The sequence below is a fragment of the Pleurodeles waltl genome, chromosome 3_1 (assembly GCF_031143425.1).
Source record: "Pleurodeles waltl isolate 20211129_DDA chromosome 3_1, aPleWal1.hap1.20221129, whole genome shotgun sequence".
NCBI lineage: Eukaryota > Metazoa > Chordata > Amphibia > Caudata > Salamandridae > Pleurodeles > Pleurodeles waltl.
The window spans coordinates 420077115-420101439 of record NC_090440.1 but is presented as its reverse complement, the minus strand read 5'-3'; the positions used below and the strand labels follow the sequence as shown (position 1 = coordinate 420101439).

Sequence of the window (24325 nt, the reverse complement as noted above, 5' to 3'; positions counted from 1 at the left end):
CACCCACCAACTCAGCAGGACACACACTAGAGGTAATCTTCACCTTGAGCAACCACATAACCTAAACTCACACCACCGAACTCCACTGGACTGACAACCACTGCGTCCACTTCTCCTTCTCCAAACCCCCCACACACCACCACCAACACACCACACCCTACCACATGTGGGACAAGATCCCCACAGAACACCTGAACTCCCAACTCGTGCAGAACCCCCCACACCAACGACCCCAACATTGCTGCCCATAACCTCACACAATGGATCACAACCTGCGCAGACTCACTCACCCCCCCTTAGAAGAAACATCACAACCCGCAACATCAAGAACGCCCCCTGGTTCACCGCTGAACTCCCAGCCTCCAAGCGTGAATGCTGCAAAACAGAGAAAGCTTGGTGACAGGAACCGTCAACTACCAACTTCTCCACCCTCAAAACCACCATTCGCAAACACCACCAACTCATATGCACCACCAAAAGAGCATACTACAAGGAACGCATAGACAGTAACTCTCACAACAGCAAGGAACTCTTTACCATCATCAAAGAGCTCTCCAAACCCAAAGCCAGCAACATCGACCCCAAGCACACACATCTCCTCTGCGACTCCCTCTCCAACCATTTCCACCACAAAATCTTAGACATACACAACAGTTTCACACCACATGCACCCACCACACACACCACCGACTCGATCAGCAAAGACCCACCACCCCCCCAACCTACTACTCACCTGGGCCCCTACCAACGATGAAGAAACTGAAAAAAATATGAATTCCATCCACTCAGGCTCCCCCTCGGATCCCTGCCCCCACCGCATTTACAACAAAGCCAGCCCAACCATCGCTCCCAAGCTTTGTGTCATAATCAACAGCTCTTTCGACGACGCCACCTTCCCAGACCCCTGGAAGGACGCAGAAATCACTGCACTCCTAAAAAAGCCCTAAGCAGACCCTGATGATCTCACCAACTACCGCCCAATGTCACTCCTCCCCTTCCCCACAAAGGTCGCTGAGAAACTGGGAACACCCGCCTGTCTCACTTCCTAGATGAAAGCAACACACTAGACGCCTCCCAGTCTGGGTTCTGCAAGAACCACAGCACTGAGACCGCCCTCATCGCATGTACTGACGGCATCAGAACCAGAGTCGACAAGGGCGAGACCATTGCACTCATCCTCCTGGACCTCTCCACTGTCTTCAACACTGTCTGCCATCAAACACTCCGCACACGCCTCCACAACGCAGGTATTCGACACAAGGCCCTAGACTGGCTGACCTCCTTCCTCACCGAAAGAACCCAGAAAGTCCGCCTCCCTCCCTTCCACTCCACAGCCACCAAAATCATCTGCGGAGTCCCCAAGGGTCCTCCCTTAGCCCTACCCATTTCAACATTTACATGAATCCGCTCACCAACATCCTCCAACCACACGGAATCACCATCATATCCTACGCAAACGACACCCAGCTCATCATCTCCCTCACCCAAAACCCTACCACCGCCAAAACCAACCTCCACGCTGGACTCCTTGACACCGCCACATGGATGACGGCTAACCACCTCAAGCTCAACTCCAACAAAACCGAAGTCATCATTTTCGACCCCAACAAAACCATATGGGACGACTCCTGGTGGCCCACTGCCCAAGGCTCCCACCAACACACTTTAACCACGCACGTAACCTCGGCATCATCCTGGACCACTCCCTCTCCATGACCCAGCAAATTAACTCCATCACCTCCTCCTGCTTCAATACACTCCACATACTGCGAAAAACCTTCAAATGGATTCCCATAGAGACCAGAAAGACCATCACCCATACACTCGTCAGCAGCAGGCTAGACTACGGTAACGCCCTCTACGCCGGCACCACACTCAAACTCAAACTCCAGTGGATCCAGAACAGAGCCGCCCGCCTCATCCTGGACCTTCCATGCCATGAACACATTTCCTCACACCTCAGATCCCTTCACTGGCTTCCGATCGACAAGAGGATCACCTTCAAAATCCTCATCCACGCACACAAATCCCTCCACAACGCTGGACTAACCTACCTCAATGAAAGAGTGAACTTCCACACTCCCACTCGCCACCTCTGCTCTGCCGACCTCGCACTCGCCACAGTCCCCCGCATCCAACGCGCCACCACCAGAAGCAGATCCTTCTCCTACCTTGCCCCCAAGGCCTGGAACTTCCTCCCCACCAACCTCTGCAAGCCTCAGAACCTCCTGCTCTTCAGGAGAAACCTCAAGATGTGGCTGTTCGAACAGTAATCCACCTCCCCCCCTCCACCAGCGCCCTGAGACCCTCACAGGTGAGTAGTGCGCTCTAAAAAAAAATTGATTGATTGATTGATTGAAAACGTAAACTTACATGTCCTGCTTTTTAAATATACTTTATCCTTCCCTCTGGGCTATCCAGGGTCTACCCCAACATCGACTTATATTTATTAAAAGAGAGGATTTGGGCCTGGCAACAGGTTTATTTTGCCACGTCGAAATGTCAATTTAAAACTGCACACATAGGCTCTGTAATGGTAGGCCTGAGACATGTTAAAGGTACTACTTAGCTAGGTGGCCAATCATTGCTTCAGGCCCACTAATAATTTAATTTACTGGCCCTGAGCACATCTAGTGCACTTTACTAGGGACTTATAAGTAAGTGAAATATTCCAATTGTGGATAAGCCAATATCACCATGTTTAGAGGGAAAAGCGCAGGCACTTTAGCACTGGTTAGCAGTGGTAGAGTGTGGGGAGTCCTAATACCATCAAAAACTAACTCAGAAAAGTGGAGGAGGAAGGCAAAACATTGGTGGGTGGCACCCTCTGGCTGGCAGGATTAGTACTTTGTTTTCAAAACAACGATTTGGTTAAATGCTCATTTGGTTTGTTGAGAACGCCACTTAATCAATGCCCTGAATATGGAAAGGAAAGTCTTTGCTTGTAAATTCACCCAAGCCTAATTACTTAATTATAAAATAGTCAATGAAACCAAACTATTTCTGTTATGCTGATTTAGGTTAGTACGCCAAACCAGAACTAATCATGGGCCAGATGTTTCAAAGTGTTTTGCAATCGCAAAAACTGCATTTTGATATGTAACAAATACAATTTGCGATTCGGTAACTTGTTACTAAATCGCAAATTGGAATTACGACTACATACCAATTCAGTATTAGGAAGGGGCGTGTCCCTTCCTAATACCGAATCACAGAGGTATGTATGATTGTTTTGTGACAGTGAATGCGGTTGCAAAACAATCGCAGTTACCATCAATTTCAAATTGGTGGTAACCCATTCTCAAAGGGGAATGCATGCAAAAACATGCAAGAAATTTTTTTAAGAGTAGTCAGTGGTCCTAAGGACCACTGACTACTCTTAAAAAATTAAAAGAAAACTTTTTATTTCTCATTTTTAAACGCATCCCATTTTCCTTTAAGTAAAACGGGCAGCATTTAAAAAAAAAAAAAAGATTGCTTTATTGAAAAGCAATCACAATCACAATGGCTCGCAAATTGCGACCTACCTCATGAATGTTAATTAGGTAGGTCCATCTGCGAGCCCTTGCGAATCGCAGTATGAAACTCCTGGAGTTTCATACATTCCAATATCGATTACTTAATTGCGATTCGCAAAACAATTGCAATTAGGTAATCGCTATTGGATAAAATGATGCATCTGGCCCCATAATTTGTAAGACTCGTACATACTCTCTGTTGTGCGACTTTCAGCACTCAACGGAAACAAAGGATATATACACTGTTTAATACCTTGTTCTTATAGCTCACAGTTAGGCTGCTTTCATTGCTCTCCTGCCGTCCATGACCTTCGTCCGAAACACACTTTTGTGGCCACTATCCCAGGGTGTGTCTTTGCTTTTCATATAGGGCATGCGTATTACAACCAAATTAACTGTCACTCAATTCATTTTTCGATTAAAAAGTTGCTGTTTCATTTAAGCAACGAATCTGAATGGAAAATTCACAAGTGGTATGTGCCTTGGTGTCCTCTTTGGTGCCCACCCATTAACAATCTATGAATCATGCAAATAACATGTGTTCTCTAAACTAATGCAACTTGGGTTTTGCAGTCAGAGATCAAAATTACACAGTGCAGCTCACGTGCGCCCTTAGCTATAGCACCTGACTTTACCTTTGCTAAACATGTCAGCTGTGAGTGTGAAGTTATTGGTGTCCCCTGTTTGTTATGTTTTTAGTGCCATGTAATTATTTTTCATGTGAGCAAAGAAAGAACTCCATGTGTGATTTCCGTTTTGTTAAAGTTGTTAAAAAGTTTTCTTTGTGGCATTTATTTGAATTCATGTCAACCAATGCCAAGGGAATATCCAGAAATGTAAAATAACCCCCACTTTGAACCAAAGCTTTTATGGCACCAAACAAGTGCAGCAAGTCATTGAGTAGTTCCTCAGAAAAGCTTGCTTGTTTGTTGATCCAAGCATCCATCCATTCATCTATTCATCCTTCCATCCACCCACTGATATCCACCATTTCACCTTTACCTTCTGTAATCCATTGAGTCTTTCATCCAACAGTCTGTGAACATCCCGTCCAATGATCCACCCATCCATACCCAAATCTATGGATCTTTCTTCAAACCTGTTCATCAAACATATCCATCCTTTCTCTCAGTCACCCATCCTTTCATTGATCAATCCCCCTTTCATCCATTCATCCTTTCAATCATCCACCCGTGCTTTCACTCGGCCATCAATCCTTTCACTCATCCATTCATCCACTCATCTATCCCTCCAATCAATATTTCACTAATCTAGCTATCATTTCACTCACTCATCCATACATTCATCTTTTGACTCATCTATCTGTGCACCCTTTCATCCAGCCATCCATATACACTCCCCTTCACTCAACCATCCATCATTCATTCATCCATCTATCCATCATCTATCCATCTATTCACCCACCCATCCCTTTATTCTTTCACTCATTGATCCATCCATCCATTAATCCATCCATCTATTCACCCTTTCACTCAGCAGTCCACCCTTTCAGCCAGCTATACATCTATCTCCTTCATTCAATCACCCATTCTTTCAGTCATCTGTCCTTACATCCATCCCCATCATTTATCCATCCACTCATCCACATTCACTTATCCTTTCACTTATCATCTATCCTTTCATTCACTCATCCATCTTTCACCATTCATCAATCTACCCTTTCACACATCCATCCTTTCTCCCTTTTACACATCCATTCTTACATCCTTCTTTTCACTCATTCATCCATGTGTCTATATATCCACCCATCCATCCATTTTTCCTTTCACTCACTCACCTTCCCACCCTTTAGCATTCATTATGAGTCTTTGTGTGCCAAATTGCAGACAGAAGAAGCCCATCAACCACCCCCACCAACCCCAGTGTATCTGCTAATGGAGGGAGTTTGGGGGAGTGGACATTGCCCCTACCAGTGGCGGCTGCTGCAAATCTCAAGGGGAGGGGGGGGGGACTGAAACGAGGGGTGGATTTAAAAAACAAAATCTTATCTTAACAGACGTCGCTGTCTCCTGCCACCTCCCGCTCCTCTTCCCTCAATGTGGTGTCCCAGCATTTACTGGGACACCAACACAGGCTTCCCAGCAGTCCTGGAGCTGCTATCATGCTAAAGCTAGCATGAAAACAGCATCAGGACTGATCTACTCAGCTTGGACTGCTGCTCAGACACAACTCTGGGACCTGTGCATTTTCTCCAGAAGACCTCCTAAACGCAGCCAGGCTGGAGAAACCTAAGTGCGCATGTGTGTTTGGCTGGCCTGAGAGGGCCGGCCAAACACACATGCGCACTTAGGTGCACTCCCGCTTTCTCCCCCCGCCTGTGGCCCAGCCCGCCCCTCCCTTAGAAAAATAAAGCAATAGTGATCAAAATTATGATGCTAGTCCAGCAATGTTAAAGGGGCCCCATAGACAACAGCACAGCATCACCTTTAATGTCTGTCCTGAGAAGACGTTAAAAAATGACGCTATGCTGATACAGCACGGCACTGTGAAATCCTGTAGATTTCACTGCACCATTTCTGTGGGGCTTTTAACAGGGGAACTCCTACCTTGCATACATTATACCTGGCGCAGGAAAATGTGGCACAAGGCTTTACAAACTGGCGCAATTGTGACATTACACCAGTCTATAAATATGGCGTGGGGTGGGGGACTGTTTTGCGCCACCTTAGCGTAAAAAAAAATGATGTAAAGCAGTGCAAAATCCTTGCAAATGAGGCCCATTATCTGTAAAGCAGGGAATGAGGGGGCCTTAAGGGGGAATAGAAAGGTAGAGCAGTGTGGGTTGTTTGTGGTATTCAAAACAAAATATTTTGTGAAATAACCAATCTTTTTAAGAATTTCAAAACAGAGAGGAAAGCGAGTGTGTGTGTGTTTTAGTCTGCGTGCCTGTAAATATCCTAAGTGCAATCTGACAGACACCTCACTAAACCCAACGGAAATCACCTGTACTCAACTATTTACTATTGAGTGCATATATTGGGGGGGTATAACACCCCAAACAACCTTACCCCCGCCACCCACCGCAACTACGTGCCTGAATCATTTGTTGTTAATGTATGGCCACACCAACAAATTCCTCAATGGATCGTTTGTTTAAGTGGAACAGCATGACTTTTCATTAAATGTAAAGGACATAAGTAAGCTTGGGAGGGAGACCTTCTCGTGAGTAAGAGATCATCAGTATTTGTTAAGCTGTGGACATTGTTTGTTTCTGATGAGTCACAATAATGGTGCAACGAAGACCATTCTTTCGAACGATGATTAGTTCTGGTTTGAGAATTAAGATAAAGGAATATAACAAACACAAGTCCCCTGTACATCGCTTTGTTGACCCGTTTTGTGATTGATTAATCAAAAATGACTTGGGAATTACAAGCTGAGAGTTTCTTCTCATTCTACAGGAGTTCAATTAAGTGACGGTTGTGGTTTTTAGACTCGAGCCTGTGTCGCATGCGCTTGCAAATGCGTTTCACTTGCGAGACACTTTAGGAGTTAGAAAAGGGCTCGAAGCCCCGTCCATGTCACTTCAGTGCCTTTCATTGGTTTGTGGGGTTGTCTGTTAAAATCTGCTTGCTCTCATTAGTGGAAGGCACGGACATGTCATGCCTTTTCTGGTGGCTAGCCCTCCTCGAGCACAGTGACCAAGTACTGAAAACATGCGAGCCTCACTGTTTCCAGTCAGGTTTGTGGACTACTTTTTATCTTTTGTTCGCAGCGTGATCTCGCTTGGCAGAAGTCGAGCGCTTTGTATAACATCAACCCTGTTACATTGTTAATTGCACTTTTGCTGGTTACGTAGATAACTGCACTTTTGCCGATGGGTTTCACTATGATTGAACTGTAGCAGCGCGATCACATTCAATTTGGCAAGAAAAATCCGATTGGGAGTTTACAACTGCTAATAGCTGTAACTCGTTTCTTTACCACTGTTGAACTTTTTCTGTGTGTATGTGAAACCTGCACTGCTGCGTCCGTTGTTGTGCGTGTACTGCACAGCTGAGGAATGCTCACACTCCTTCCTGCGCTGGTTGTGTATACAAACTTGTGCAGATTAGTTTGTTGCCCCATATTCGGAGGGCGAGGGGGTGTAGGAGCAATGCTTGCTCTGTTCCTATCTGAAGAGCGGCAGGAAAAACGAAAGTGGCAAGGGAGAAGTTTGTGTCTTTGTGTGCGTAACTGTGTGTGGTCTGTGGATTTATAAAGCTGAGGTGTTTCCATTGTGTACTGCTACTACTAGGCGTTATCAGCAGTTGTTTACATTTATGTTCCATATAGTCAGGATACATGCATGTGAGCTTGCGTGAAAAGCAGCAGTCTTGCCTTTTGCATATATCTTTGTTTTTTCCTGCTTTTCTCATACTTGCATAAGGTATTTCACAAGAAGAATCTGTCGCTGTTTACTTTTTTATTCCAGTGACATCATTGTTCTCAACCAATCGTTTGGCTCCCTAGCCCCCATTATAGCTTTTAGACCCTTCTTATTAAGGCTGCTGTAAAAACAATAATTCCACTGTTAGAAGCAACGTTTATTTTCATTCTCTTAATAGAACCATACTTGTCAATAGCATGATCTGATAAACGAATACCGAACCTTAAAATGTTCAAAACAAAGTAAGATGTGTTCCAAGAATTAAGCAACCCTTTCATTAATCAGCCCCTCTATCTAGTCTTGTGATTCTGTCAAGGCTTGCTCAGGGTTCTGCAGGGACACTCTCACTTTCCTGAAGCGTGGCTTTGAGCCATCCTGGTTTCTGATTAGCTTAGGAGTCCATACAGAAAAGCTAAATTGTTTGAGATGATTAGCACTTTTTAGGTCGATCACGCAAGCGCTCTGGCCTGTTGTAATCTATCTGTGGACTTTTAACCACCCCCACAGCACGCCCATCAATAACTCGTTCATGGGCTTGCCTTCCAAAAATCCTTTGTTATCATTAGTGAATGCTCTATGTTTGTCCCTCCTCGGGGCGGTTCTGTTACCCTCTTGGCCATCAACCCAGTTACATGGATAATTGTATGTTTCCCAATATGTTTGACTGTGAGAGAATTTTGCATTCCTTTTCTGTCTCTCCTTCGCGCTCATGTTCTTGGTGCCCATGGCGCTTTGAATCGGCTCGCTTATGTCAACTGTGTTATTTTTCATTTTCAGTTTGAGTGGCAAGAAAAGTTGAGTTAGGAATTTTCAATGCTAATAGCTCTAACTTGAGCAAACGTGAGACCCAAATGCGTGTTCTAAAGTTCCTGGTCTTTGTTTTGTTTCGGGAAATGTGTCCTTCTTCAGTCAAAATAAAGAGCATTAGATTAGTCAAGGCGTCAAGGCCATTATAGAGTCAGAAAAAGACATTTGTGATTTCTGCCCCTGTGTTTGAGGACTGATGATCTCAACGACAGTTTAGTTCTATCTTGGAATAACATGTTTCATTTAGAAGAAGACCCAATGAATCCTCTTTCAACAAACCATATTTGAATATTCTGTTAAATAAATCACCATACAAAGTGTCTCACTTGAGATGCAGTGTATCAGCACCTCACAAACACACACACTAGTATGTTAGGACCTACCTGTGTCAGTTCAAACTCCGAAGAAAATCTTCGTGCCACGTTGTCAATCAAACCTTTGAAGGAAAAGGAACTTCCACTGTATCTGAAAAGGGTGAAAACATTCGAATGCTAGGATGTTAATAGATACAACTTGTCTGTTTTTTCAACGATTGCTACATTTACTCTTGATACACGTGATGTGCACCTGATTTTTATTTTATTGCAGCCTGGACTGTTGAAGGAAATAATTATCTTTCTTTAGAACTGCCAGCTCTTTTGGGATTATAACTGCAACATTTTTAAGAAATATATTGATGCAGCCTCTATATTTTAAGAGGCCTTATGCTCCCTTTGCAAACATGTTGAAGGACAATCCAGCAACTTTGTGGGTTTTTCTATATTAGTTCATTAGCATTTTATGATGGAAGCAAGAGTGGCGAAACGAACTCAGAAAGGTGAAACCTTATTTTCTGCTTTTTCAACCTTCGAACTCGAATAGTATCTTCATTTTCCGAACTTGGAAAATTATAACAAAAAGAAATAACAAAAAGCTGGGAAATTCTGACATTACAGAAGTATATAGAAGTTGGCAGAGTACCGAGAGGACTGCATATTTTCACATTACCAAATCATCCGGATATCAAACCAGAACTGTTACTTGAATGGGAGGAGAACAACCTGGCATGCTCACGTGATATGATGCTTATTTTTATGAAATATGCCACAATGGATGTATCATATAACAAAGAAGAAGTTATTAAACTTAGACAAACAATGAAAGAAAAACTTGACAAACATGAATCTGAAGTGGAAGCAGTAAGCAGAGAACATTTCTTAGAGATTAAAATGACTATAAAAATGGAACAATATTGACTTTTGCTAAATGATTCGATGTAATTAAACAACAATTTGCATCAAGATCGAAAATTAACATCCCTGCCACATAGGGCACAATTAGTGATTCGGATGTGGAATTAAGTGAAAGTGAGGACAGCAGTGAACCAAGGATTAAAACAACACTGCTAGAGGAAATGCAAATTATGTATCGGGATCAAAAGGCAGGGGCCAAGAATGCAGTTGAAGCAGAGGCCAGTCAAAACCTTTACAATCAAGCATAGAAAGACCAGAAGAGTGGAAAAAATAAATTACCCTCTTCGCAGCAGACAACAGAAATGAATGCCAGGAAAAACATTGAAGAGAATTTGGTGGTCAATCTATCTGATTATACTTTGACAGAAGAAGAGAATAGAGTTTTGAATAAAGGCCTGTCCATCTGCCCAGAACACAACTTTGACAAATTTGAGACTAAAATTGATACGTACAAATTTATAAGACAGATCAAGTTAGCCAAACATTTTGCTAAACATCCTGAAAAGAAAAAGGAACCTTCTGCCCCACAGACAGACACTGGACTTTTAACTGAGCAAATGCAAGATGTAAAAGTTTGTTATGACCTTATGTACAATCTAGAGGATGAGGAGGTCACTTCTTTGGAAATAATGGATGAATTAGGCATTTCTGTCAATAGTCATACATATAGTCATTTTAAATCTAAGTCACAGTTCTGTCCTTTGTTAAATCCAGCCAATAAAATTAATTTTTTTATGAGGCTGTTACAGCTGACATGAAGAGTTTGAAATATCAAAAACATAAGGACATGGAAAATTTGACGCTCGAAGAAGGAAAGGCATTAAAACAGTTAACTATGAATGATAAGATCATTATAAAGCCAGCAGACAAAGGAGGTAATGTAGTTATTCAAAATCGTAAGGATTCTGTTAGGGAAGCAATGAGACAACTTAGCGATACACTTAACTACCAAAAGTTGAACCATAATCCTATCAATGAGGTTCTACATAATGTTGAGGTTAAGCTAAATGGCTAATATCAAGAAACATTAATCAATGAAGAAGAATATGAGTGTTTAATAAAAGAACATTCTATGATGCCAACCATATACTTCGTCCCCAAAATTGACAAAACACTCACCAAAACTCCTGGCAGGCCAATTGTTTTGGGTTGTGGTTTAGTGCTTGAAAATATCTCAAAGTACGTGGACTTCTACTTTGCCCTCATTAAGTTCATATATTAAAGACATTGGAGATTTCTTGGGGAAAATTTCAGATATAACGTGGCAGCCTTACTGCCTTCTAATGACCATAGAAGTGGTGTCACTCTGCAAATCTATTTTGACATGATAGAGGTTTTCAGTCCCTAGGATACTTTCTTAGACAGAGAAATATCGAAGAGACGAAACATTCAATGATGCTCTTAGAACTGGTTGAAATGTGTCTTCAAAATAATATCTTTCTATTTAACTATCAGATTTATAAACAACTTCGCGGAACAGGCATGGGCATTTCTCTATCTCTAAGTTGTGCAAACTTCATCATGGGGTGGTGGGAGAGAGAAATTGCCTGGCAGGATAATTACTATGAATATCTTTACAACATTGTTTTGTGGCTGTGATATATTGATGATTTATTCATCATATGGAATGGTTCAAATGAAGAATTTGAAACATATTTTCACAAGTTAAACCAAAACAATTGTGGTCTTCAATTTACCTACAATATCAGTGCCACACAGATTAATTTCTGGGATGTTAAAGTCTATGTGGAGAATAACCAAGTACAAACAACCATGTATAGAAAATAAACTGCTACAAATAGTATCTTACACGGTAAAAGCTTCCATCCTAAACCACTACTAAAGGTATCCCATTTGGGGAATTTTTGAGAACAAGGAGAAACTGTTCAGAGGATAGGGAAATGGAAATTCAGTTAATGAATGTTAGTCAAAGGTTCTCTCAAAGGGGATATCCTAGAACTCACATTGAACTAGGAGCCAAGAAAGCGAGAAGTAGAACTAGCCAACAACCCTTAATTGATAAAACACCAATTACCTTACAGGTAGAAAAGGAGAGTCCACGACTAATACTCACTTAAAGTAAGGAAAGCAAGGACATTGTAAATATATTTAAGAAACATTGGAAATTATTGAGAAGTGATTATGATAGTGGACAAATGATAGGTGGAAGACCTCAAGTAACATACAGAAAATCACGCTCGATGAGAGACATATCGGTGAAGAGTCATTTCACCTCACAACCAACAAAAAATTGGCTACCAAAAGGATCATTAGGATTTTATAAATGCAATAATTGCACGGCCTCTCAAGTAGCCAAAAATGTGAAAACCCTGAAAGATTACAAAGGAAGAGAAATACATATCTCACAAAAGATAAAATACTACAGCCAATATGTTGTTTACTTAATTGAGTGTGAGTGTGGCCTACAATACATAGGCAGTACAATCTGTCCCCTGAAGAAAAGAATATTGGAACATGTACGGGCAATATAACATCAGGATCAATGTTATGCTGTTGCAAGACATCATAACAGACATCATACAAGTGATTGGGGGAGAATCAGATTCTTTGGTCTAGCTCAGGTGAATAAAGATGAAAGAGGTGGAGACAGAATTTTACAACTGTGACAATTGGAAAGCAAATATATTATCTGTCTTCGAAAAAAGATACCTCAAAGGTTGAAAATGGACAAAGAACTTTGTGTTCATTTATAACAGACAATATAGTAGAGGTTGAAAAGTGGACGATCATTGGCTGGTGTTATAAAGACCATATTATTATCAACAGCACAACATTAACATAACGAACATCACTGCCATTGAATTATGGATACTAACACTAATATTCTATATTTGCATTGCATTATTAATTGTTGATTAAGTGAAATCACATATGAAGAGAAATGAATTGACAATGTGATGTTTTGATATAGATAAGAATGGTTAAAATGTTATAAGGCAATTAGCGGAGACTATAATAATATTTCAGTGAGAGTATAAATAGGTGAATATATTGAGGATGACACAAATTCAAACGTTATCTGACACTCAGCCACAATTATTTATTTATAGACCTATACTAAATATTTCCTTTTCTTTTCAAAAACAGACATGAGTGTTTGAAGAACCCATTTCTGTTTAGTGAGGCCAGGTGCAACTAATTATTTAGCACTGAAAATGTTTAGACATAGGCCCTCATTACGACCCTGGCGGTATAGAACCGCCAGGGCCGCGGCACGCGGGAGCACCGCCGACAGGCCGGCGGTGCCCCGCGGGGCATTCTGACCGCGGCGGCTTAGCCGCGGTCAGTAAAGGGAAACCGGCGGTCTCCCGCCGGTTTCCCGCTGCCCCCAGGAATCCTCCAAGCCGGCGCAGCTTGCTGCGCCGGCTTGGGGATTCCGACTCCCCCTCCCGCCATCCAGTTCCTGGCGGTTCTCCCGCCGGGAACCGGATGGCGGGAGGGGGAGTCGCGGGGCCCCTGGGGGCCCCTGCAGTGCCCATGCCAATGGCATGGGCACTGCAGGGGCCCCCGTAAGAGGGCCCCTACAAGTATTTCACTGTCTGCTTGGCAGACAGTGAAATACGCGACGGGTGCAACAGCACCCGTCGCACCTTCCCACTCCGCCGGCTCGATTACGAGCCGGCATCCTTGTGGGAAGGGAGTTTTTCCCTGGGCTGGCGGGCGGTCTTTTGGAGACCGCCTGCCAGCCCAGGGAAAAACTCATAATACCCTCCGCGGTCTTTTGACCGCGGAGCGGTATTATGGAGGGCTGAATTCTGGCGGGCGGCCTCCGCCACCCGCCAGAATCAGAATGAGGGGCATAATGTCTAATGAATACAGAACTGACCACTGCGGTTGATGTTTAAGTTATAGTTATGAGTGTGCTATCTAGAATACCAACCATCATATGCTTTTCTTTTAGAATAAAATTCACATGCATGTTATTATATTGTTTTACACTGACTACAATATCCAGAATGCCTCATTATGGACAGGGCGGATTATTTACTATTTAAGGGCAATAGTGGAAGGACTCACTGACCATGAGCAAGACTTTTATGGAGTTGAAACACGTTGGTAGTTGCTGAAACTTTGGAATAAAGATTATGGCCTTCATTATGACATTGGCGGTAAGTCCCGCCTACCTCCATGCTGACTGCAACCAACATACTGCCTGTGCTGCGGATTACCATTACCCATATTATGACACACACATAGCAATCCATCACTATACAGCCACACACACAAGTCCGCCAGCCCAAAGGTCAGTGATAATCTGGTGGTACCAAAACCCACACCACGCCAACAGAATTACGCCCACAGCATTATGACACATGAATCACTGCGGCGGACATTCAACCGTGGTAAACCATTGGCGGTACATACCACTGCGCTCAAAATACACACACACATACCAACTAACACCACATTTGACAATTCAAACTACACATACCGGACACACATACACACACCACACCCATGGCACTATAAAACACACACCCACAATACCCACAACCGTTTCTGACTACAGAAATGTCCCAACTGAGAGAGATAGGCCAAGAGCACCCACAGAACCAGAACCACATAACATCATCACCCATAAACCATCCACGTACCTTAGAGCACACAACCCAACACATCACCCCACACACCCTCACACACACAACTCACACTACACCCATGGCACCACAAAGACACCCCAGGTTCTCAGAGGAGGAGCTAAGGGTCATGGTGGAGGGTATCATCAGGGTAGAGCCACAGCTATTCAGATCACAGGTGCAGCAGACATCCATCGCTAGGAAGATGGATTTATGGCAGAGAATTGTGGACAGGGTCAATGCCGTGGGACGGCACCCCAGAACAAGGGATGACATCAGGAAGAGGTGGAACGACCTGCGGGGGAAGGTGCGTTCCGTGGTAGCAAGACACCAAATAGCAGTACAGAGGACTGGCGGTGGAACCCCACCTCCTCCTCCTCAACTAACAACATGGGAGGAGCAAGTCTTGGCAATCATGCATCCTGAGGGCCTGGCAGGAGTAGCAGGAGGACTCGACTCTGGTAAGTCAAATCTTTATTACTAACCCCCCACCTACATGCCATCACATACCCCCTCCCGTACCCTCACCCCCACCATCCACCACCTCACAAACACCCCACCATCACAAACCACCCATCCCAATACCAAGCCCTACATGTAACACCATCACTAAAGCATGCACACTTGAGACAATCACCAAGCCCACCAAATGACTACTCACACAAGGCAAAGCTGGCAGGGCAATAACAACCATAGAGGGCAACACACCCATGCACAAGATGGCACGCGCAGAAACAATAACACTGCATTTACATCCCCACAGGTCCCCCATCCAACGCCACAGGAGAGGAGGTGCCAGCAACATCCAGACCCCCCACAGAGGACACCCACTGTGATGACAGCAGCTTTGGATGCCTGGATCTGGATGACCAACCTGGCCCATCAGGTATCTCCGGACAGTCGGTTACCCAGGTACAGTCCCATACCATCACAGAGCCTCCCCCCTTAGGAAACACCAGCACAGCACCCACCCAGTGCCCATACCTCTTTCCCCAGGACACGTCAATCAGCAGTGTGTCCACCACTACAGGGACCCCAGTGCACCCCACAAACATAGGAAGATCAGGGACCTGGGGTAAGTGGCAGTGGGCACATGGTTCAGGGGACAGAGGCACAGGACAACAGGGAAGCTGGGAGGACTGCTGTGTGACAGGGGGAGGACAGGCCCAGGGAACCAACTCTCCAGGAGACACTTGCAGGGATGCTGGGAGCATACAACCATTCCCAGGAGACGATGGGCCAGATACTGGACAAGTTGCAGGAGACCCACTGCTGCAGGAGGGACAGTACCTGGGGATCAGGGAGGACCTGAAGGACAACTACACCACCCTGGTCACCATTGCCGGGGTGGTGGCAGAAATGGCCAACACCATGAGGGAGGCAGTGTCACACCAAAAGGCACCAGACACTAGCCACACCGATGAACAGACCTCCACCTCCTCTGCAGCTAGTGGACAGGAGGCCCTGCCACAGGACCAACAGGCCACCATCACCCATCCCCCTTCAAAAGGAGAACCACCCCGCAAACGGTTCCTGTGATCCAGGCAGAAGCCAGAGATTATTACCAAGACCCCCACCAGGAAATGAGACTCTCCTGAATGTCACCCTTGTGTCACACTCTGTCACCCTGTCCACCTTGAACTGCCATTGCTCCCCTTCCTATGCCCCCTTGGACAATGAACCTGTGATACAAATAGACTGGACTCTGACCTGAACTTTCCTCCACCATCACCCCAGCCCATTGCAATACCCCCTCCACTTTAGCACTTAAATAAACACCCTTGGAAAAAATACAAGTATGGAGTCTGTCAAGTGATTGAACTATGTATTCGTTTAACGAGGTTTAAACATTGCAATTCAATTGTACAGTAATGTATACATAGGAATGACCTGTAGTTAGCTGCAGTCAACACACCAGGAGCGATAGTGGGGCACAAATATCTGAAAATAGAGATACCAAAGGGTGCAGTGAGTGGCCATAGAAGTGACAAAATCAGCCTGCCAGTGACAATATCAAAAACATGTTACTGTCTTACCTGTGTGTCGCTGGAAGTATTGTCGTATTGTTGCAGTTCTGTTGTCCTCATCCTCATCCTCTGCCTCCCCATCTTCACTGTCCACAGGGTCCACTGATGCCACATGGCCATCTCCAGCCTCATCCTCCTGCAGAAAAGGCACCTGGTGTCTCAAGGCAAGGTTATGCAACATGCAGCATGCCACGATGATCTGGCAGACCTTCTTGGATGAGTAGTACTGGTATCCACCAGTTAGATGGAGGCAACGAAACCTGGCCTTCAGGAGGCCAAAGGTCCTCTTGATAATCCTTCTTGTCCCCCCATGTGCCTCATTGCAACGTTCCTCTGCCCTTGTCCTGGCATTCCTAACAGGGGTCAGTAGCCATGAGAGGTAGGGGTAACCAGAGTCACCTGCAAATATCGACGGACAACTGTTAGCCACAGACTAACCCTTAGGGCCCACACCATACTTATACACCAACATCCACTGGGTGGGCACCAAGGCTCACCTATTAGCCAAAACCTGTGCTTCTGTAGTTGAGCCATCACATTTGGAATGCTGCTAATCCTCAGGATAAAGGCATCATGCACAGGCCCCAGGATACTTTGCATTGACATGGGAGATGTACTGGTCCGCCAGGTACACTATCTGCACTTTCACTGAGTGAAAGCTCTTTCTATTCCTGAACACATGTTCATTTCTCCGAGGGGAGGACAAATGCAATTTGAGTACCATCAATAGCCCCAATAATGTTGGGGTTATGTTCTATTGCATAGATGTCAGCTTTCACTGTGGCCAAATCCTCCACCTGGGGAATACGATGTAGCTGAGCATTTGTTTTATCAGGGGAGACAACACTCTGGTCAGCACTACAGTATTGAGAACATTTGCTGTGACATTCCTGCTGCCAAACCCACTGTCATTTGGAAGGAGCCAATTGCCAAGAAATGGAGCAAAGATAGGACTTGCACAAGGGGGGGATCCCAGTGGGGTGACGGATATCAGATATCAGGTGAGGCTCCAATTGGGCACACAGTTCTGTGATTGTGGCCCTGTCAAGTCTATAGGTGAGGATAATGTGCCTGTCCTCCATAGTTGCCAAGTCCACCACGGGTCTGTACACGACCGGATATCTCCATCTCCTATTCATACGTAGCGGTTGTAATTTAGGGGACAAAACGGTGAGCAGCTGGACTGTATTCCATATTTCCAAACACTGCACTGCATTGCATGTTGTGACTGTAACAGTATATTGTTGTATAGGTCCAAATGGTGCATATGTGTACTGTGACACAGTTAGGTGCCATGACCTGCTCCCCCCTGAATTGGCGTCCGCCTGTCCTGAATGGAGGGACATGTGGAAATGATGTAATTCCACTGACATTGTTCACCGTTGCGGGAGGCGGTTGAGTACCGCCATGCAACTCCTCATTGGTTATTATTGCACCTTATGGGGTACAGTGGCCAATGGTGATGTACGCCGACAGTGATGGTACGCACCACTGCGGACGTGACCGCCATTTTCTATCTGTTCACTCACTTGCTACCTGACCTTCAACGGGAGAGGACCTACACTGCAAGTGCCACTGTGACCTGTGTCTGGAACCAACCATGGCTCGAGTCACTGGGGAAAGGGCCCCTGCCTTCATCGCTGTGGAGTTGGAGAGACTGGTGGATGGGGTCCTACCCCAGTACCGAATGCTGTATGGGCCTCCAGACCAACAGGTGAATACACTGTGAGCACGATACATGGGGCATGAATGCATTGAGTGCTGTGTGTGAGGGCCTTGTGTAAGGGGGGTGTTGGTGGAAGGGTCCTGGGCAGCATGCTGCATGTATGGTGGGCAATGAGTGTAACATGCCGGATGGTCTGACTCATACCTTTTTCTATGTGTATTTTTCTGCAGGTCAGCGCCCATCAGAAAAAGGGTATATGGCGTGCCATCGCCAAGGACGTGCGGACCCTGGGGGTCTATGTCAGGCTGTTGCAAGTGGTGGCAGAACCTGAGACGCTGGGCAAGGAACGCGGCGGAGGCCCAGCTGGAGATGGCCTCCCAACGAGCAAAGGGTGCCAGTCGAATCCTGACCTTCCTGATGGCCCGCATTCTGGCGGTGGCCTATCCGGAGCTGGATGTGCACCTGAGGGCATCACAGCAGCCACTCCCCCTCCCCCCACCACTGCCAGCACCACCACCAGCATTGCCACCAGCAACACTGACAGCATGAGCAGCCCCAGTGGGCAGCTGTCCAAGGCTGCAGGGGAAGGGATGGAGCCTCCCCCCACCATTGCCAGCACCGCCACCAGCACCACTGCCAGCAGCAGCTGCCCAGCACCGCCACCAGCACCACTGTCAGCATCAGCAGCCCCAGTGGGCAGCTGTCTGAGGCTGCAGGGGAAGGGCTGGAGCCTCCCGCCATCACTGCCAGCACCGCCACCAGCACCACCGCCAGCAGCAGCAGCCCCAGTGGGCAGCCATCCAAGGCTGCAGGGGAAGGGCTGGAGCCTCCCCCCACCACTGCCAGCGCCGACTCCAGCCCCGACACTGCCACCACTGAGAAGCCATCACCGCCGGCGGGCAGTGTGTAGTACTGCCTCCATGGGCTGTGGTGCGTCCTGGCCCCTGCAAATCCTGTAGGTGCGACGCCCAGGTGTGAGACTGTGACCAAAGCACTCTCCAAGATCTGCATCACAGGGCACAAGGCTCCCTCCAGAGCCAGTGGAAGAAACCATCCACTCACCCCATCCTTCCCAGGATGAAGCACACTGGGAACAATGCCCCCTCCAGAACCAGTGGAAGAAGCCATCCACTCACCCAATCCTTCCCAGAATGAAGCACACTGGGCACAAAGTCCACTCCAGAACCAGTGGAAGAAGCCATCCACTCACCCCATCCTTCCCAGGATGAAGCACACTGGGCACAATGCCCCCTCCTGCACCAGTGGAAGTAGTCACCCACTTGAAAGACTGTGGCCTTGCACTCCCTAGGACCAGGCAGTGGGCAAACCATCCACTTGAGAGACTGTGGCCTTGCACTCCCTAGGACCAAGCAGTGGGTAAACTACCCACTTGAGAGACTGTGGCCTTGCACTCCACAGGACATCACAAAGGGCGTGTAGCCCCCTCCAGGACCAGTGGCGTTGTACCGTCTTCCGGCTGAGGTGCCCCCCCATTCCTCAGCCCCCTGAAATACCTGTGTATTTTTTACATGATGCACCCTGTAGTGTTCTCTCCGGGTTGTTGCAGGAGTGAGGTTGGACCATGGCCTATGTGATGTGGCCCACGGACATTGAGGACTGGACAGTGTCTCTACCTTTGTAAACATGTATATACGTTTGTATTTTTATGCACTTATTCCTGTTATTTTATCATATTACATTCACTTTCTTCCATTCATTTTGTCCTTACTTTATTCCTGAGGGGTACGGGTTGTATATGTGATATTACTGCATCTGCTTGTGTGTATGGGGGTGGGGGTTTTGTGTGTGTGTGTCACTCTCTCTTTCCTACCCCCCTCCCTTGTGTGCTAGGCGGCAGCACTCACCGTGGTCGTCTTCACCGGCGTTGGTAGTCATAGTGCAGGAGAAGGTAGACGAACATCGGAAATATATGCAACTTGGGCCCCAATTACATCGTGGTTGTTCCCTGAGTCTCTAGAGGTGAGTCCTTTGACTTCTATGTTCTGTTTCCGCCGTGCTTTTGATGTTGTTGGTACCGCCCCGGAAAAGGTGGCGGACAGGTGTGTCATATTACTGTGGGCGTAACATTGTCTTCCATCTGGTTGTTGGCGGTTACTGCTGTGGTGCTTGTTGATACCGCTGTGGCGGTCGGTGTGTTAAAGTGGCTGTCTGTTTCAACGGTTTCCGCCGTGGTCATAATTCCATTTTTGTTACTGCTGGCCTGTTGGTGGTATTACCGCGCTTTATCACTGACCTCCAGGGTTGTAATGAGGGCCTATATTTTGGGAGCCTTCTGGAGTGCGATTAATCTTCTTGGACACAAGTAATATTTAGAGGGTGGTCTCCACCGTCGCCAGCACCAGCATCAGAGTGCGCAACCAAAACTATACTCAGATTGTGGTTCACTGGCATAACAAAGGCCCCCCAGCTCCAGGGGGCCCCTCAGCATGGGTGGTGGGCACCTGGCCTGAGAGCTCCTTACTGGGTGGAGGAGGGGCCTCCATGTACTTTGGAGGCCCCCTCAAGTTTTATTACGTCACTGGGGCTAGGTGAAGGGAAAATAGTTGCCTTATGATGCTGTAACTCTACCTGTCGAAGCCTTGAGGAGTTGTATGACTTCACCTGGTTCAAAGTTGGACTTGTCTAGCCCACAGCAGGGTAGTCATTCTTGCTGCAGTATGTATGCACCACATCATTCTGCACGAATATATTTGTCTGATGGCAGCAATCATAGTCCTGGAATATACAAAGTGTGGGAAATTGAGAGGATATAAAGGGTGGAGATGGGAAATGGGGTCATGCAGTGGGTGGAGGTAGCATCCAGAACAGCTTGGGCTCAGGGTTAGTGAGAAGCATCTGGGCATAGTGTAGAATTGGCCCTAAGATTTTTCTAGGCTGGCTGCCTAACATAACAGAAATGGGAGACTGCTAAAGACAACTTAAGCTGGCCTTTTCTAGCCTCACGTGCTCAGCACCTGAGAAAAAAACGTGCTGGTTGTGAATCACCTGAATTTGCGCTCTCTTGGTTAAGACAAAGGTTGAGCTACGTTTAAATGTATGAGGTTCCCAGTGTTTGTCCTTTGAAACATTTTAGAAGTGTCCTGGTTTACATTTACCGATGCAAAGCTTTTTTTCTCTTTTGTCAGATAACTTTCATGACACCGCTTTTGCACACTGTTCGCACTTTTTTTTAATTCGTAAAATGATTAAGCTGTGTTTAATATGGGCCGCAATCAATGTGATTTCATCTGGAAGCTTTATTGTTTTCCTTATAGTTAGATGATGGAGTAGCTGCTGGATTACCTTTTCTATACACATCCTATCAAATGCTGTTGAATTTCACTCTACAAATGTACCTAATTACACAGCTTTTCTTTTCTATACACCTGCTAACAAATGCTGCTGAATTTCCCTATCCATCTTTACGTAATTACAGAGCTTTTCTTTTCTATACACAATGTAACATATATGAAGAAATGTTCTCAACAGTTTTGCCTTTACTTTTCACAGAGTTTATTCTGCCACAGTGGCATTGTGCAGAAATGTATCTATCCCACACAGAAACATTTTGTTAGTTTTGAGTAAGAACATATGCACCATAAAATGTCACAAATATGATTTCACATGAATGTTGCATTTGTAGACTTTTCAAAAGGTTGACATTTTTTTTAAAAATTTTGGCTAACATAAGTCAAGACTCTATTTCTTTTGGCATTCGTTGGACTATATGAATGTTAGTAGGCTCATATTTTGCCTCACAGCCATATAGTACAGTTTTCTCATCTGGATTACTGTGAGCAAATGACACTTAAAATGTAATACACTATGCATAAAACCATAAAAACATTGGATCAATTAAGTATTTTTTTTAATTACACCATAATTCTGCTGTGAGTTAACATTCATTTTTGGCCCGACCCGCTCAGTCTTTTGGGACCCCAACGATAAAATATCCACATTATCCACTAAAAGCTTTGAAGGATGATGTGATTATGCATTGCCCCTTTTCTCTTCTACTGCCAAAATCCAATAATGTTCATTTAAAGGAATGTAAACAGTTATTAAAGGGACTCTATAGGCGCAAAATCTTTCAATTTCAGTCTTTCGTAGGATTTGTTTCCAATGAAAGCGTTTGATCGTGTCACAAACGTGCTAAAATGGCCTATTTTACTGTTCGGAGTGAGAACTTCCTGAAAGCTGATAGTAGAAGTGTACTGTGTAAATCATTCAAGTTTGAGCAGAGGCATAGGATGTGTTCTAGAGTCTCTTTGGGATATTTGCAAACTCTGCAGAGAGATGAGTGGGAACTAAAGTTCCATGATCCTTCAAACTCTTTCAGGAGGATATATAAAAAGTGAAATCTTAAGATACTGCTTATTTCTTGCCATCCTACGGTGCTCATACTCCCAGAGATTCCAAGTTTAGTAAATCATTTAGAGAGATGTTAATAAAGGAGGGTTTTTGCACATTATATTTATTGGTTTATCTTTTTTGTGTAATACCCTCCACACATCCCCTCTTGCCTAGTGGTCCAACCTGAGCTTCCTGATAGGTGTGCAGTCATCTGAATTGGTGCTGTGTATGAATTATAGTAATATCATTATGGGCAGTATTAGGGATTTCTGACTAGTAAATATGAGGGTAAATCTCAACTTTCACAGGAGGAGAGTTTCCTGGATTAATTTTAAACTGTCCATAGTTGAAGATTATTCTGTTAGGTGGTTACAACAGTTTCATATGAAGGCAACATTTCCTTATTGAAGCAGTTCTTCCTATTTGCTAGCAACTGTCTAAAGCAGAGATTTCCTCTCCAATCCTATGGGTAAAAGCTCCTAAAATGAAGGAGACTTTTTCCATCTGAGAAAAAATTGCATGTTCTTAAGAATCAGATGGAACTGGTGATATAAGGAAAATAACAATAGAAATTCAGATGAGTTAATTAAAAAAAAGTCAAAGCAAGGGGGTATACCTCAAAATGATTGAGTAACTCATGTAAGAAGGACTAGCTTGTGTGGAGGACAGAACTACTGGGAAGAAAAAAAAAACTTGATATAACACTTAACTTCCATGTCACTGCACACAGTCTGATCACTACTAAGCTCAACATCATACCTATGATGAAAACATTATTCCCCATATGAATAACCATCACATCCTGTAGTGTCGTGTGAGTGTGAATTACAGAACCCTTTTGACTCCTGAAAGGCTCTGTAGAGTGATGACATGAGTGTTAGAACGAGGTGAAGTGAATGCAAGTTTAGAATGTTGAGTTCATAGTTACACACAGACACATAAAGACATGTAATACATAGCTTTGTATGAGGTGCATTCATTGCCTGGGCCCCAGACTGAGGAGGGCTCTACCACTCGTGACGAGACATGGGATACTCGAATACCAACAACTCTGTCCCAGAGAGTATGCCATGGTCCAAGCAAACTGTTCATGTGTGCCACATGTGCCTTCGTCGAAGAGTTGGCAACTCCAGCGGATGTCAAGTGTTTGAAGATAAAGAAAGTTTCACTGAGAAGTCTATGTATCCTTTACCAAGAAACTACGAGCAAGGCCATACTGAAAGGTACTGAGCTACTATGCAACATAAAGCTATTCCGTATGTGGGGCACTACTACTAAAGGCAGATAAAACCAGGTTTTGAAAGTGCAGCAAATAACGACAGAAAATTTAACAATAATGCTTCAATCAGAAGGACTGTGAGGCATTGATCAACCAGGTTTCAAAAGTGATAAAGAATGCCTGAAAACACAGCAATTCCGATACATGGAAAGGTCATCTGCTTATCAGAACATATTAAAGAGAGTCATCATACTGCTGCTGGAAGTGGTCCAAGAGAAGTGCCGGGAGTTGTGCTTACGGGGCCGTCCATACTTGAAGCAGTGAGAGGCCCAGTAGAAGACCATTCTTCCAATGGAGATGAAGAAAGAGTCTGTTTTTCCCGCAAGCATAAATGATGACCCCGAGCAAAGCACGATAGAGGGCCAGACAGATGGAAAAGATTCTAATAGATGGCAGATAGAGTCAGAGAGAGCTCCAGTTGCAGTGTCTGCCACTCCTGTGAACAGTTATAATGC

General features: G+C 45.1%; 1 protein-coding gene across 1 annotated transcript in view; it reads right to left on the bottom strand.

Moving 5' to 3' along the window:
• LOC138284183 (aminopeptidase Ey-like) overlaps window positions 1-24325 on the bottom strand; it is a 432258-nt gene that overhangs the window by 27684 nt on the left and 380249 nt on the right. Inside the window, exon 19 of the mRNA XM_069222681.1 lies at window positions 9099-9180. Coding sequence (XP_069078782.1) covers window positions 9099-9180 — 82 coding nt within the window. The remainder of the gene's footprint in view (window positions 1-9098; window positions 9181-24325) is intronic.